Raw genomic sequence first — 16,501 nt, forward strand, 5'->3', positions numbered from 1 at the left:
CAAGTATAGGTTTCGCATTAGCATGATTAAATGTTCTGGGATTCCCATTCTTCTCAGAGTCAGCCACAGTTTATTATGATCCACACAGTCAAATGTATTTAAAAATTATTTCTTTGTTATATAAAATTAAAATTTAATTAAATATTCTGTGTTTTGTCTAGCAGCCCTAATCTAGCAAAAACAAGTGAGTCCCCTTATGGTAGAAGTTCAGACAAAGCAGATGTTCACTCTGAGTTTGGTATCTCCTGCCCTAGGGCTTCACATAGACCTTGGTTAATATCCCTGACTGTCTTATGTGTAACACTCAGATGCACAGACTTAACCATAACCGTCCTATGGTGTGCCACATCATCTGCTCCTTTCACTTAGAGAATGGAATTTTTTTCTTTGCATGGCTAAGAAATTTAATCTATATATTTGGATAATGTAGTGCAATTAACAACTCCTATTGGGGTTATCTCTTAGACTCGCCTCTCTATTAAGTGAATGTACCACAATTTCTCAATCTGTTCGAATGTGGTTGGACGTTTGGGTTGTTTCCATGTTCTTGCTGTGGTAAATAATGCTGGTATGAATGTTGGTGAACAAGTCTCCATTTGTGTCTCAGTTCTCATTTTTTGGGGTATATTCCTAGCAGTGGAATACCTGCATATGGAATTTCTTTGTTCAGCTTTTTGAGAAAACACCAAGTTGCTTTCCAGAGTGATTGTACCAATTTAAAATCCTACCAACAGTGTATGAGAGTTCCCACCTCTCCACAACCTCTCCAACATTTATTGCTTGCTGCCCTGCCAAACTTTGCCACTGCTACTGAGGTGAGATGTTATCTCTTTGTGGTTTTTTTTCTTTTTTCTTAGATTTTTTTTTATTATTATTTTATTATTTTGTGTGTGTACCGTCAAATTGGATCTGACAGGTACAGGAGGAGATTGCACCTCCTTCTCCAGCAGAGCATCTGGTGGATTTGAACCGCATACCTCTGGGATTGCAGTACAGCTTCTTGCCACTAGGCCACCAGAGCTCCCTCTCTTTGTGGTTTTGACTTATATTTACTTATTGCCAGAATTTTGAGCATTTCTTTATGATGGAATACTACACAGCATTCAGGAGCAATTATTTAGAAAATTAATGTATAATTTGGGAGGAACTAGAGAGCATTATGCTAAGTGAACTAACTCAATCTCGTAAGGGCAAATACTGCATAAGACCATTATTATAGAAATAGAAAGATAACTTGTAAAATGTGTATGAGTTTTCTAGGAGAAGAGGGTAGGAGCACAGGGGTGAGGATGAGTAGGGGGAAATCTTAGCGTTGCACAATTTGGTGGGTTGAGGTAGAGAGGGTTAAAGGAAATGGGAAAGATCCAGCACGGATCTGAAAAGATAAGGTAATAGTGGGCATAGTTCTATGGTGATTAGTTTTCTAAAACATTGAGTGGGAATGATTGTATGAAACACAATGTGAATGAAGGACAGTGTGAAACACTATTCAAACATTGTAAGCAAACCAATATAAAATTAAAAAGAAAAAAAAAACCCAACCAACCCAATAAAAAGAATATCCTATCCATTGTTGGCTTCTTCTTAACATTGGTGGAGATGATTGTCAGGCATTCAATGAGGAAGTATAAAGTATAACTTTTCACGAAGGGAGATAGGTTGTTATGTGCCATTGAGTCAACTCCAACTCATAGTGACTCTTTTTATAACAGCTCTGAGCTCTGCTCTATCTTGAGGCAATTTCATTGTCTCTGACACACCTGCCCACCTTACCCCAGTCACTGAGTCAATCAATCCATCTCATCCAGGGTCTTCTTCTCTTGTGCTGTCCCTCCACCCTCCCAAGTGTAATGTGCCCTCCAAGGACTGGTCCCTCCTGGCCATGTGCCCAAAGTATATCAGATAGAGCTTCAAAATCCCTGCTTCCAAAGAGCAGCCTGGTTTCCCCCTCTCCATGACAAACCTGTTGGCTCTCTTGGCAGTCTATGGTATATTCAATACTCTTCTTCAGCACCACAACTTAAAGATGTTGATTCTTCTTCTATCATCCTTAGTCATTGTCTAGCTCTCTGATGCATAACAAATAATTGCAAAGACCATGGCCTAGAATGAAGTTATAGCACGGTATTATTCATTCTTAAAAGTTTGTAAAACTCTGTGTTATAGGTATTAGATTTTTCTAAGGAATTTAAGACAGAATAGCACTCAATCTTTGTTCGGCCCCTCTGGCTAGAATGCTTGATAGATAACTTGTACTGAGGATGAGGGTGTTTCTAAAAGGATTCAACTCTGTCTTGAGTCTAATGAGGTTGGGGTTTTTGTTTTTTTGGTTTGGTTTTGTTTTCTTAGTTTCCTATTGGAGTATCAGATGGCTCAAGTATTATTTTTGATTGAGAGATTCATATTAAAATTAGAAACACCCAAGCTTTCAAGAATGTATGTTTTAGAAGCTGAAAGACTGTGTTTCTCCGTGCGTGGAAGCACAACTGAAATAAGACCTATTTCATTTTTCACACTGTCTTTCTCCTCTCTCCCACTCATGCCCAAATTGACAATTAGGGAATTTCCACAGCCAGGGAAATTCCACGGCTGAGTTTTGCTACTTACCCCTATAGGAATCTAACTTGGGCAGAGTTGATGCTTTCCCCATAGGAATCAGACATTCTCTCTTAAGAAAAGCTAGATTCTGATGGCAGAAAGAGTGGACAGAAAAACAATCTTGAAACATTTTTGTGGCCTCAGTATTGTGATCATGTCAGCGATGGGCGCTGATTGAATCCAGATTGAGCAGCTTCCTGTTAGTGTGCTGACCCACAGGGCAAGCTCGGCCCTCCCTGTCTTGCTCTCAAAGTCTGTGTTATTAAACACTTGTCTGCCAAGAGTCCTCCTTGCCCTTTCTTCTAAATTTCAATTCAACGCTGGTGAGATATTACAAACAAAAAACAGGTCCTAGAGTCTCTTAAAAGGATCTGGCAGCTGTTGAATCCTTTTCTGCATGCATGTAACGTACAATTTTTGTTTCTGCAGACAGGCCCTCTTAGAGTCTATTTTATGTGTCTCCTTATGTACAATTTCATTTCAAAACCTTTCCAGTAACCAGCAGCTAGTTTTAATGTTTCATAAAAATGTTTGGGATATTGGGAAAGAGCTCGTTTTCAAAAAAACTTTGTGTTTCCCTGTCATAGGAAGTAAACATCAGGGTTCCCAGCAAGGCTTATGAAAGTAAAAATGAGCAAATGTCTTGACACCTTAACAAACATGGTAGTTTTCAAAAGAATGGTGTAGTGGTATGCAGTATGTAGTGAATGCAGGGGCATTCTTTTCCTGCATTTCATGATCTTGTCATTAATACTCATTCATTACACTTAAACAATTATTCTTTGAAATCTGTTGTTTGAAAGTAATTTCTTGACTGTTATCTCAAATATGGTTTTCCTAATAACATTGAAGAATGAACCATGTTAAAGTTAATCATGAGCTTCGGGCATGCAGATAGAGTTCTGGGTTTTTTGAGTTTTGTGTTGTTTTTTTTTTCCTTCCCAGAGCAAAAGGAATGAAAGGAAGCAACAGAATTAATGAGTAACATAATTCTACTCCCCAAGGAAAACCTGGCCTCCTGCCAAATCTGCTTTCTGGCAGGAAAAGGGATCCACTTCATCATGGTTTCTTTCTTTCTTTCTTTTTTATGTTTCTTTGTGTTTTAGATGAAAGTTTACACAGCAAATTGGTCTTCCATTCAACTGTTCACACACAGGTTGTTTGCTGTCTTCAGTGCTCTTTCCACTCTTACCCTCTCTGTTTCCCTACCATTCCTTGCCTTCTCATCTTTGCTTTGCTTTTGGGCAGATGTTACCATTATGGCTTCGTTATTAAAAGGAGTACACTCCTCAAGGAGTTATTGATTTTATTGTTGTTGTTAGGTGCGGCCGAATTGATTACAACTTATAGTGACCATATGAACAACTAATCTGAATCCTACCCTGTGCCATCTTTATGATCTCTGACACACTCAAACGCAATGCCACAGTCACCGTGTCAGCTCACCAGGTTGAGGTTCTCCCTCTCTTTTGCTGCTCCTCCACCTTCCCAAACATGATTTCCTTCTCCAAGTAATCACCTCTCCTAGCAACATATGCAAAGTATGTGAGAAAAGCTCATCACCTTTGGCTCCAAGGAGCACTCTGGCTGCACATTCTTTAAGACATATCATTCATAGAATTTTGAGATGCCTGTTATTTCAAAAGTGAATGGCCAATCCTTCTTCCTAGTCTGCCTTAATCTGGAAGCTCCACTGAAATCTGTTTACCTTGGGTGACCCCACTGGCATTTTTTTTTCCTTTTTTGCACATATAGTTTATTTGATTCTTTTGTGTTCTAGTTGTCAAGGTCTACAATGTATTTATGTTCTTTTCTTTTTATTGGCTTGCTTACAAAGATTATATACATTGTGTTTCACACTATTCCTCATTCATACTGTATTTCATATAGTTATTCTCATGTAAGGGAGCTCTGGTGACCTGATGGTAAAGTGTTGCACAATTATTCTCATGCATTATGTTAAATTAATCACCATTGCACCTTGCCCATCGTTAATTACCCTGTATTTTCACCCAGAGCCTTCCCATTTCCTTCCCCTACTCTCTCCACCCACCAAACTGTTCAACTCTGTGGTTTTTTAGGAGATGCCAAACTGTTTTCCATGGTGGTCGTACTATTTTACAATCCTCCCAACAGTGTAGAAGAGTTTCTATTTCTCCACATCCTCTGCAACCTTTATTACTTGTTGTCCTGCTAAACTTTGTCATTGCTGCTGGGGTCAGATGGTATCTCATTGTGGTTTTGGTTTGCGTCTCTCACATTGCCAGTGATTTTGAGCATTTTTTTTCATTTGTTATAGACAACGTGTTGATGGCCTTTGGTTTTTTAATCCATTCTGCTACTCTTTTTCTCTTAATTGGTGCATTTTAAGTCCATTCACTTTAAGTGTGACTACTGACAGGCCAGGTTTTATCATTGCCTTTTTGCTGGTTTTTTGTTGTTGCTGCTGCTGTTGTTTCTTTCTACTAAGGACTAACTACTTTCCTTTGGTGTCTCTGTATAAAGGATTTCCCTTAGAAGTTCTTGTGGATTTTGTCTTTGTTTTCACAAATTCTTTCAGTTCCATCTTTTCTGCAAAGGATGTAATTTCTCCTTCATAATTGATGGAGAGCTTTGCTCGGTTGGCATTTGTTTTCTTTCAGCTTTCTGTGTAAGCCATCTCATTGTCTTCTTGCTTGCATGGTTTCTGCTCAAAATTCAGAACTTAAAACGTTGCTGCAAATGACGGTAATACATCGAAGGGAAAAAAATGTGTTTCTTAGCACAGTTGTCAATTTAAAAGTGTCTGGCAATGTGTAAATCTAATTGCTTTTCCTTTGTAGATGACTCTGTTTTTCTTGTGCTGCTTTTAATAATCTATCCTTATCTTTTATTTTGGAGAATTTTGCTATGATATGTCTTGATGTTTTTATTTTTGGGTCTAGTCTATGTGGTCTTCACTAAGCTTCTTCATAGTATCTGGAAAGTTTTCTTCTAGTACCTCTTCCATAATTTTCCCAGTGATTTTCCTGTATCTTATTCTGGAATTCCAGTCATACATATGTTATTCCTTTTGATGTCACCCCACAGGATTCTAATGTTTTCTTCATTTTCTTTATATCTCATCTCTGATTTTTTCTTCTAGTATGTTTCCATTGAGGCTCTTGTCTTTCAGCTCACTGATTCTCTGCTTCCTCTCTTCTGTTCTGACTTTTTTGTCCTTCCAGCTTGTTGGACATTCCTGCCATTTTGGTCTTAATATTTTGGATTGCATATTCATGCATTTCTGTATTTCTAGTACTGTGTTGGCTGTACTCTCTCTACCTTGTGATAGTTTTTCAAGTTCTTGTACCTCATTATCTATAGTTTCAAATCATTCTTCCATCTTTTGCATTTTCTTCCATAGTTATACAAGTTCCTCCTCATTCATATATTTCTTCTGGCCCTTTGGTTCTGAAGTGTTTGTTTTCTTAGTGGTTTCCATTGCTGCTTACATCATTTGCACTTTCTTCCATAGCTATTCAAATAAATAACTCCTCATCAATTATTTCTTCTGGTTCTCTACCTCTAGGTTATTCCCTTTATTTGTGGCTTCCATTATTTCCTCCATCATTTTTACTTTCTTTCATAGCTGTTCAAATGTCTCCATACTTACATACATGTGCCTCTTGACTCTGGGGTATTCACTGAATCAGCAATATTCTCTGCTTTTTTTTTTTTTGAGAAGCCATAATTTGTTTTTTTTACAGTGTTTGATGCTGCCTGCTGCTTTCTCTACGTTAAGTTTTTCTTGATAAGTGTTAGGCTTTTTCTATTGTGTCAGCATAAATTGTTGGTAATTTTTGTCTATATGATGTTACTGATCAGTTGCTACATTAAAATGTTCAATCTGGTGAGCTCTGGTGGCCTAGTGGCAAGAAGGTGTACTGCAATCCCAGAGGTGCACAGTTCAAATCCACCAGATGCTCTGCTGGAGAAGGAGGAACAATATCCTCCTGTACCAGTCAGATCTGATTTGACGGTACACACACACACACACACACACACACACACACACACACTTAAAATTTTAAAAAAAAGTCCAATCTATGGGTTGAGACACTCACTCTACTGAAAGTCCTTTCTGGGAAAATTTGCCTATGAGTAACAAGTGACTTGATGGCACATAACAACAACAACAACAACAAAGTCCTAAGGTTTTCTCTGTTCTGCACTACAGCCCTGCAGAAATCTTGCCTTGATGTATATACCCTTCATGTATGAAGTGGCAGAGTGGTGTGAGACCAGGTGCTCCACTCAAGCAATTTCTGATGCACCTTCTCTCCTGAAGCTTAATGTCTCCCTTTGTCTCTGCAGTGGCCTGAGATTAGGGCTGTCAACTCAAGCAGCTTATGTGCAAAGGGGTATCTCAAGTCACAGAGAGCTGAGAAAGTCTTTCCTCTGCTTACATATAGCTCTGTGTCCCAAAATCTTTTATCCTGTTTTGCCCCTAGGATGACCCACAGCTGTGGAGGCAAGGATCCCCAAATAGAGGGACCTGTACCTAGGGAAGCCTCAGTCTGCACTCCCCACAAGCACTGGAAAGTGCTCATTCTGGGTACAGAGATACACCTGATGCACCTTCTCTCCTGAAGCTTAATGTCTTCCTTTATACTCTGGAGTGGTGCAAGTTCAGGACTCAAGTAACTTGTGTGTAGAGGGGTCTCAAGTCAGCCCTGCCACTCTCAGAAAGCTGAGAAATTCTTTCCCCTGCTTGTAGCTCTGTGTCCCAAACTATCTTGTCCTATTTGGCCCCTGGGGTGGCAGCCCCATAGCTGCTGAGACAAGGATCCCCAAATGCAGGGACCTGTCCCCAGGGAAGCCACAATCTGGTCTCCCCACAAGACCTCCCCAATGGCTTTTATATAGGTCACTCTATTATTTGGATGAAAAGTGATTTCTTGGAATGGCTTCAGTTGAAAATTGTATCAGTTGAGAAAGATGTTTTAGGGTTATAGTCTCTATCACCTAGTAAATCTGGTCATTTTTATAGTTTGAGTGTTATTTTACATTTTTCTTCCAGTCTACCTGAGACCTTCTGTTGTCTCCCTGGTCAGAGTGATTGGTCGTAGTAGCCAAGAACTGAGTGCTGAGTGCTGCTCTCTGGGAAAAGGAGGCTGTGGTTCCTGTGGGCCATTAATCCTTTTATTTTTTAAAAAAAATTTTATTAATTTTAATTAACATTTACAGAGATTTTGGATTCCCATCCATTCATTGTTGCACTTTTCTCCCTATCCCCCTCCCCCCTCCCCCAGTTCGCTCCTCTCTTGGAAAAGCAAAAGATAAACTCCTTCGTTGGTATACATTCCCCCCACTCTGAATGTACTCGACTATCCAATATTAATTCTGGATTCCTGTGATAACCATAAAACCCTATCATATATTGCTTTTAAACTGTTCTCTCCCTCGTCTGTTTCAATGCAGTATACATAATCTATCCATTAATCCTTTCTTGAAGTCTTTAGTTTCCTTGACTCTGTATTAGAAGATACCAGTGATTGTCTCTTAGCTGACCACTTGCAAACTTTTAAGTATCTCACCAGATTAGGATGTAAACCATTATCTTTATGAACTATACTATGCCAGTTGACCTAGAAGTCCCCTAAGATTATGGTCCTTTCACTCCAAGGCCAGTATCTTAACCTCTCAGTGTGTTTGGATATGTCAGAAAATTTTTTCTAATCTGTTTTTTGGCTCCACAATCTGAAAGTTTTCACTTCATTCTTTCATTAGTCTTTGGATGAGCATAAGAATTTAATTATGAGGAATCAGTATACTTGGTATCTACCAGCAGTGAGAAAATCAGGAGATGTATTGCACTGGGAAAGTCAGAAGTCAGGGTCCCCTCCAAATTATTAGAAAGCTATGATGCCAGATTGAGGACTAAAGGGCATCTGACTCCGGCCATGAGCTTTTTAGTCATTTGCTATCCATCTGAAAACTGGACAGTGACTAAGGATGACAGAAGAATAATTGATGCTTTTGAACTGTGGCGTCAGAGTAGAGTGCTTAATATCCCATGGCCTGCCAAAAGCACAAACAGATATATTCTGGGAAAAGTGCAGATGCAGTGAAGGCAAAGATGACAAAGCTTCATCTCACATGCTTTGGGCTAGGAGAGGCTATTCCTAGAAGAATCATGTTTGAGGGATGGTAAAAGAGTTGAAGACTCTCCATCAGATGGATTGACACAGTGAGTGCAGCAACAGCTCAAATATGTTAGAGATTGTGAGGAAGGCCCAGGATAGGTCAGAGTTCAGTTCTGCTGTTCATAGGGTTGGACTATGGGTCACACTCAACTCAGTGGCACCTAACAACATCAAACTATTGTTTGTATATTTTCAGCTGTGCTTGATAGTGTATTTGTATAGTCTTGTGTTATCTTCCAAGAACTTTATTGTTTTAACATTTAGGGCTTTGATCCATTATGAGTTCGTTTTTGTGACGGTGTGAGGCATGGATCCTTTTAGTTGCAAATAGATATCCAAGTTTGTCAGCTCCATTTGTTGAAGAGATTGTATCTTCCCTGTTGAATGGATTTCAACTTTGTCAAAGACCAGAAAGCTACAGGTGGATGGATTTATTTTTGGTTTTCAGTTCTGTTCCATTGGTGTATATGCCTCTAATTGCACCAGGATGTTTTGACTAATGTGGCAATATAGTATGGCTGGGATCAAGACATATTAGATAATCCACTTTGTTGTTCTTCAATAATGCTTTAGCTCTTCAGAGCCTCTTTTCTTTCCAAATAAAGCTGGACATTAGTTTTACTATCCCATTAAAAATTATTATTGGGCCCTTTCTTCTTTTTTAGTGCTATAATATTCCTCTGAGCACTGCTTTTGCTGTGTTTCATAGGTTTTAATATGTTGTGTTGTCATTATCATTTGTGCCTAAGAATTATTATATTTAATTTCTTCTGTTACACAGTAATTTTTAGTCATATGTCCCTTGACAGACATTTTTCTCTGTGTTTGAATTTTTTACCACATCAGTGCTTAGTGAAAAAATTAGTTCTTTTAGATAGTCATGATTTTTTAATAAGGAAAAAGTCCATTTTAGAAGGGAGTTTGTGTAAAATGTAAGCAAAATGAGGATCATCAAACTACCAAATTATTTAGTAAAGGAATCTGGCATTATGAGACTGCAAGGTTGTTTGATTTAGAATTATGACTTGAATATCTCAAAGGATTGAGAAACCATTTCTTTTAGTGTCATTTGACATTGCAGTTTTTTTATCTATGGTTTTCAGTAGTATCCAGGCTGATAACTACTTTGGCCAGATTTTTGAAGTGACAAAGTGAAAAACAAAGGGTATCCCTAAATTTTTATATTAAGAAAAATATTTAAGCTTTCTCTAAATATATATGTGTGTCTGTAGATAAAAATTAACATTTTTTATAATATTTTTTTCATTTAAGTGAAGTGATAAATATTAATTGAATTTTAAATACATCACAATGATTTACTAAACTAGAATTTTTCTAAGTGTGTTCATTCTAAAGTTCTGCAAGGTCTTCTGAGAGGAAAGGGAAATTTGTTTGAAATGTCATATATCATACCCCGTCTGAGAGTCTCATAGTACTTCATCATGAAGTGTTAACCTTAGCGTATTAATAATAGAAGAGATTCTGTGAGAATGTCTTTGACTTTATTGAACGTTATAGTCCCCAAATTTGACCACACAGTTGTATGTGTATGTGTGTGACTATTGTTTTGAAGCATTCACTAGGACAGCATAGTACCAAGTAATAAGAAATATAATTAGGACTTGAAACTAGATACCCTTTTCATTTGCTGCTTCTGGTAAAAGGTAATTGAACCTTCTGGGAGCAGATGGGTATCATTAGACCTGTCATAAAATTACTTATAAAATAACAGAGAACAAGTATTAGACCATGATCTGAGTCAAATGACCAAAGAACCTAAATAATGGTATTTTGCCTGAACTAGATACAAATTTCCTTGGTAAATAAAAAGTAAGTTTTAAAATTAAATAAAGATATAAACCCATCTACTGTATAATATTAAGTTGTTGTTGATTGTTGTCGAGTCGAGCAGGACTCATAGCTTGCCTATGAACAAAAGGCCTGAAGCCTTTCTATGACTATCATCCTTTCTCCAAGTTCATAGTTTCCAGAGGCATGTGGTTTAGGAAGTGGATGCCACTTCTGGTTCCACACCTTAATCAGTCTGAGAGCTCCACCAAACACTGCCCATGTTGGGCAGCCTATGGCACAGTTGTTCCATTATGGCATTTGAGACCCCAATCACACAAGGTTCAGTGTCACAGCAAACTCAGATTTCCTCTGCAAAGCAAATTGACACAAGTGCTATAAAACTAAGAAGAATGTTCCTCCAAACTAGAGTAACAAGAGCCCTTCAGGAGGTCTTGTTGACTCTAAACAAAAAGCTTAAATAAAAAACAACCAAACATTCCACAACCACCCTCAACCAAAATAAGAGAGCCCATCCAGTCTCCATATAATACTAAATATATAGGGAATTAATATTTTAAAAGGGAGCTCTGGCCTAGTGGCAAGAAGCTGCACTGCAATCCTGAAGGCACTCTGTTCGAGGCCACCAGGTCCTGTGTGATTAACTGCCTCTGAAAATTCAGCGGAGGGTCAGCTGTGAGTCGGTTCTGACTCTATGGTACACAACAACGACAAAAACTCTATCATATTAATAGCAGTTACCATGGTAGCTCTAAACTATTCTAACCTCCTTTTTGAAAGTAGTTGCTGTCACTTTTGTCTTCCAGAACCTATATGTTCCCTTCCATTGGTTTAATTTCTGGTAGGCAAGAGAATAAAAAGAAATTATACTACATAATAAGCACAACATCGTAATACAGAGATTCAGGTCTATATTCTTTGGCCCTCTTCTTGAATGTTCACATGTATGAATATTTAAATTTAGGGCAATCTGATATAAAACATCTCAAACATGTAATGTTGAGAAACCCCCCAGTGATTGTTTGCATTATGCAGAATCTTTGCTTTAGCAAGAGACTCATTATAGGACTTTTGTCAATATAGTGGCTTCACTACCATAGGTGCCTGGAAAAGACTAATTAAACTTTGAAGATTGAATCTCTTTCTCATTTGCTAATAGCAGATTTATTGCACGATATAAAGGATATCTATATGTTCCTAACATTTAAATGTTTATACTCAGATTTCAGGCTTTACAGATTGATGGTGAGTTTGAACCACTGACATGACAGCCAGTGGGTGCTTTAATGACTGTGCCACCAGGGCTGTTTCAATATGCGTATCTATGCTGTCATTCTATTGTGAAAGCTGCTTGTCCACCAGCAAACATCTTCTCATTGCAAATTTCCAGAAGGTGGGGGTCATGCATCCCCACCTTACTCTCTAACTAGCCAGAGATTATGCCATTGCTATTTTGTACAGCTCAGTTCTTCCTCAGTCAGTTCTGATGATCATGGCAATATTGAGCTAATATGCACATTGCCTTCCATGGACTAAAAGACGTCAAACTATGGAAACCGAGCAGTGGTGCACCTGCAAATGTTCAACAAAAGACTCAGGGAAAGAGAAAGGACCCAGATATTTCATGTATGCCTGTTTCTGTGGAGAAAATGCTTCCACCATGGCTCCTCACACCACATCATCAACATGCTGTCAGCTTGCACACAGAGTTCAGACAAAGTTATCAATCAGTTCTCTAAACCTGGTGTGAGCCAGTCCAGTTCTTAGCACATTACTGTATGAGCTGTTTTAAAGAATAAATTTGAAAACCTACCAAGGAGCAGTAGAAAGGGAATGATGCAGACCTTTGCTAAACATAATCCTTGGATTGTAGAAAATATCCTTAGTAAAATAAGCCAATAACCTAGATAGTGTTAAGGGAATAAGTAGAACGCAACCACACACACCCCCGAGCAAAAAATACAGGCAATGGTTTAGCATCCTAAATATGTCTTTATTTTCACTTTTACTCTAGAGGTGCATTTCTTCTGACCGTTCTCCTTGATTTTTTGGACAGGTTGAAGGGGACCAGCTGCCTCCAGGACACACAGTCAGTCAGTATGAGACCTGTAAGATCAGGACCATTAAAGCTGGTACCTTGGAGAAGCTTGTGGAGAACCTGCTGACAGCTTTCGGGGACAATGACTTCACCTACATCAGCATCTTCCTGTCAACGTACAGAGGCTTTGCTTCCACTAAAGACGTGCTGGAACTGCTGCTGGACAGGTAAGCTTCTGAAAGGTGTTTGTGAGCTGATAGAAATGTTAAGACTGTTTGCAGAGAGAAGAGGCGAGGCTTGGAATCACCTGCGCTCGGCATGCCGATTAGCTGGCTTCTCGAACAGATGGCATAAAGATTATCTAAGAGTCGCTTATGGCCTTTTTCTGGGGGTAAAAGAAGTCTCATAAAAATCTCGAAGCGCACTAAGAATATATGCCATAAATTTGGTGTTTTGCTTATTTTATTTTTTCTTGTGTACCATCAAACCGGATTGCCTCTCCTTCTCCAGCAGAGCATCTGGTAGATTCGAGCTGCGAGCCTTCAGGATTGCAGCATAGCTTCTTGTCACTAGGACACCAGAGCTCCCTTCGATGCCATAAATTTGGACTCAGTTGTTTATAGATTCCAATTACTGTTTGAGATCCCAAGGTTTTCTGCATATTTTTATGATTGTATATATGGCCATTAACTAATCAGTTACCAGGGTTTTTAATTGTTGTTGTTGTTGTTATGTGCCATCAAGTCGTTTCCGACTCATAGCGACCCTATGCACAACAGCTCTAAACCCTGCTCTATCCTGCGCCAACCGCACCGCCTCTGACACACCCATCCCTATTACCCCAGTCACCGAGTCAATCCATCTCATAGAGGGTCTTCCCCTCCTGCGCTGTCCCTCCACCCTCCCAAGCATGATGTCCCTCTCCAAGGACCCGTCCCTCCTGGCAACATGTCCAAAGTATGCCAGACGAAGCCCCAGAATCCTTGCCTCCAAGGAGCAGCTTGGTTTAATCCTCTCCAAGATGACTGTTTGTTTTCCTGGCAGTCCAGGGTACATTCAGTACTCTTCTCCAGCACCACAGCTCAAAGGCATCCACTCTCCTTCTGTCCTCCCTAGTCATTGTCCAACTCTCTGATGCATAACAAGCGATTGCAAATACCATGGCCTGTATCAGGCGCACCTTAGTCTCCAGAGAGACACTGTTGCTCCTGAGTACGTTTGAGAGGTCCCTAACGGCAGACTTTCCCATCGCGATACACTTTTTGATTTCCTCACTGCAAAGTGAAGCTGTGAACACTCTCAATCTCTTCATCATCCATCCTGACGCTGCCAATTGGTCCAGTGGCGAGAATCTTTGTCTTCTTGACGTTGAGCCTTAGTCCGTACTGAAGGCTGCAGTCCTTGACCCTTCGCAGCAAGTGCATGAGGTCCTCCTCAGTTTCAGCAAGCAAGGTTGTGTCATCTGCATAACGGAGATTGTTGATAGATCTTCCACCAATCCTGATGCCACAATTCTCCTCATAGAGCCCAGCCTCTCGGATAATCTGCTCTGCATACATGTTGAAAAGGTATGGAGACAGGATGCATCCCTGGCGTACACCCTTCCCTATTTTGAACCATGCAGTGTTACCCTGCTCTGTTCTGACTACTGCCTCTTGGTCCAAGTATAGGTTTCGTATTAGCACAATTAAATGTTCTGGGATTCCCATTCTTCTCAGAGTCAGCCACAGTTTGTTATGATCCACACAGTCAAATGCCTTTGCATAATCAATGAAACACAGACAGACATTCTTCTGGTATTCTCTGCTTTCAGCCAAGATCCATCTAACATCAGCAACAATATCCCTAGTACCACGACCCCTTCTAAACCCAGCCTGGACTTCCGGCAGTTCTCTGCTGATGTGCTGTTCTAATCGTTTTTGGATGATCTTCAGCAGAATCTTGCTTGCATGTGAAATGTTGTGGTAAAGTTGGACTGTGAGAATATGTGTGGAAGACACAGCTCAGGATTAGACTGCTGGTGCCTCCGGTAATGATGATGGTGATGACGACGATGTTGTGTTAATTAAAGTATTTGATAGTCATCGTGTTTTGGTGCTTATTGTTTGTACATAAATATGATCATTAATATCTGCTGTCAAATGTAACATATCAGTGTGCCTTGTAACACAAATGGATAATCTTTTCTATTTTCCTTCTTATTTTGGGGGTTATTTATAATTAAACTTGGCCTTTGAAAAACCCTATTGTTGAATTGACTTGATGTTGGAAGGAAGAAAACTGACAGCCAAACAATTGTTTTAGAATCAGGAGAATCGTCATCCAAATCCTTAGATTCTGTCTGGGATTTCCTGTAGAAGGAAGGAAATGAGATAGGGTGTTTTTGTTGGGGACCATTGTGGTGGTTGAATATTGATTTTTGTTAACTAAATTTTGAAAAATAATGTCCTCTTCTATTAAAAAGCCTAATAGAAGGGCATAAAGAGAAATGGAAAAGTCTTCTTACTGCTATTTATTAGATTTTTAAAAAAATGTATAGGGAAAACAAGCACAGCAAATAACTAAGTAGGGCACGTGTTAGTATTTTATAAATAGAAGTAATCTGTGTATATAATGAAATGCTCAAATAATTTATGAAATTAGAAAGTAAAAATTTCCTTTCACTCGAAACCACTCCTTTTGTAGCTTTCAGAATTTTCTATGTGAGTGTATAAGTGCAAATATGTTATGAATAGACTCACACTACACAATCTCTTTTGCAGCTTTTTTCTGTAGATCTCCAGTAGTTTTTTCCATTAGGTGAGAAAGATGAAAGTGCTTAAAACTAGTGGCTAGCATATTGAAAGCATTTAGGAAGTGACAGTTACTGTCATCACTTCATATATCAGCACATATAGACGGATCTAGCATTTTGTCTCTAATGGCTGTAATTTTTATTAAATGGATTATTCTGTGGATGAATATTTAAACTGTCTAGATTTTGAAATTTGTGTGTTAAATTGTGTAAACGGTGTTATGAGGAATGGCTTTGCACAGTCATCTTTGGAATCCTTGTGTAAGCATTCTATAGGATAACTTTGTAGAAGAATGATTAATGGCTAAAAAGATCAGGTGTTTAAATGTAAGTTATTTCCAAGTTGCCCTCAAGAGGCTTGCCCCAACTGTGCCCTTGTCTCCAGAGAATGAGAGTGTCTGCTGTTGTCCTGACCTCACTCCTTTGTCAGCCATGGGTATTTACATGTGTACAGATCCCACCATTGAAATACGGCACCTCGCTATTATTAATTTATGCTTCTTACATTTATGAGTCAAGTTTAGCATCTTTTTTTTTTTAGATTTTTTTAAAAAAATTTTATTATTTTTGTGTGCGTGTACCGTCAAATCAGATCTGACTGGTACAGGAGGAGATTGCCCCTCCTTCCCCGGCAGAGCATCTGGCGGATTCGAACCGTGCACCTCTGGGATTGTAGTTGCAGCTTCTTGCCACTAGGCCACCAGAGCTCCCCAAGTTTAGCATCTTTAAAGATACTTAATGGTCAGTTATATTTTCTCTACTCTGTATTATCTTTCCTATCATTAACCATTTTCCTTTTTAAGAGTTTTTTTTACTGATTTGCATATAATCATTCATATATCTATATCTCATATTTTGTACATAAACTCTGTGTTTTAGACAATCATTTATATACATTATATTTTCTATAATTAATTCCCATTGCTCCTCTATCACCCTGTCTTTTCAAGGCTCCATTGAACCTTTCCCATTACCTTATCCACCCTAACATCTACACTAACTTCTGCTACCCCAGTAATTTCCCCCTTTCTCCCGCTTTTTTTTTTAAGAAGAAAGCAAGCTTCTTTTAATTCCAGGATGTAAAAGGAGTGCTTA

General features: G+C 38.9%; 1 protein-coding gene across 2 annotated transcripts in view; it reads left to right on the forward strand.

Annotated features, from left to right (window-relative positions):
- RGL1 (ral guanine nucleotide dissociation stimulator-like 1) overlaps positions 1–16,501 on the forward strand; it is a 439,254-nt gene that overhangs the window by 310,445 nt on the left and 112,308 nt on the right. For both annotated transcript variants that reach the window (XM_006887757.1, XM_006887758.1), the window contains one exon: positions 12,631–12,839. In XM_006887757.1, the coding sequence (XP_006887819.1) occupies positions 12,631–12,839 (209 nt within the window). The remainder of the gene's footprint in view (positions 1–12,630; positions 12,840–16,501) is intronic.

This window comes from Elephantulus edwardii, unplaced genomic scaffold (assembly GCF_000299155.1).
Source record: "Elephantulus edwardii isolate Elephantulus edwardi_28Jun2011 unplaced genomic scaffold, EleEdw1.0 scaffold00061, whole genome shotgun sequence".
NCBI classification, from domain to species: Eukaryota; Metazoa; Chordata; class Mammalia; order Macroscelidea; family Macroscelididae; genus Elephantulus; species Elephantulus edwardii.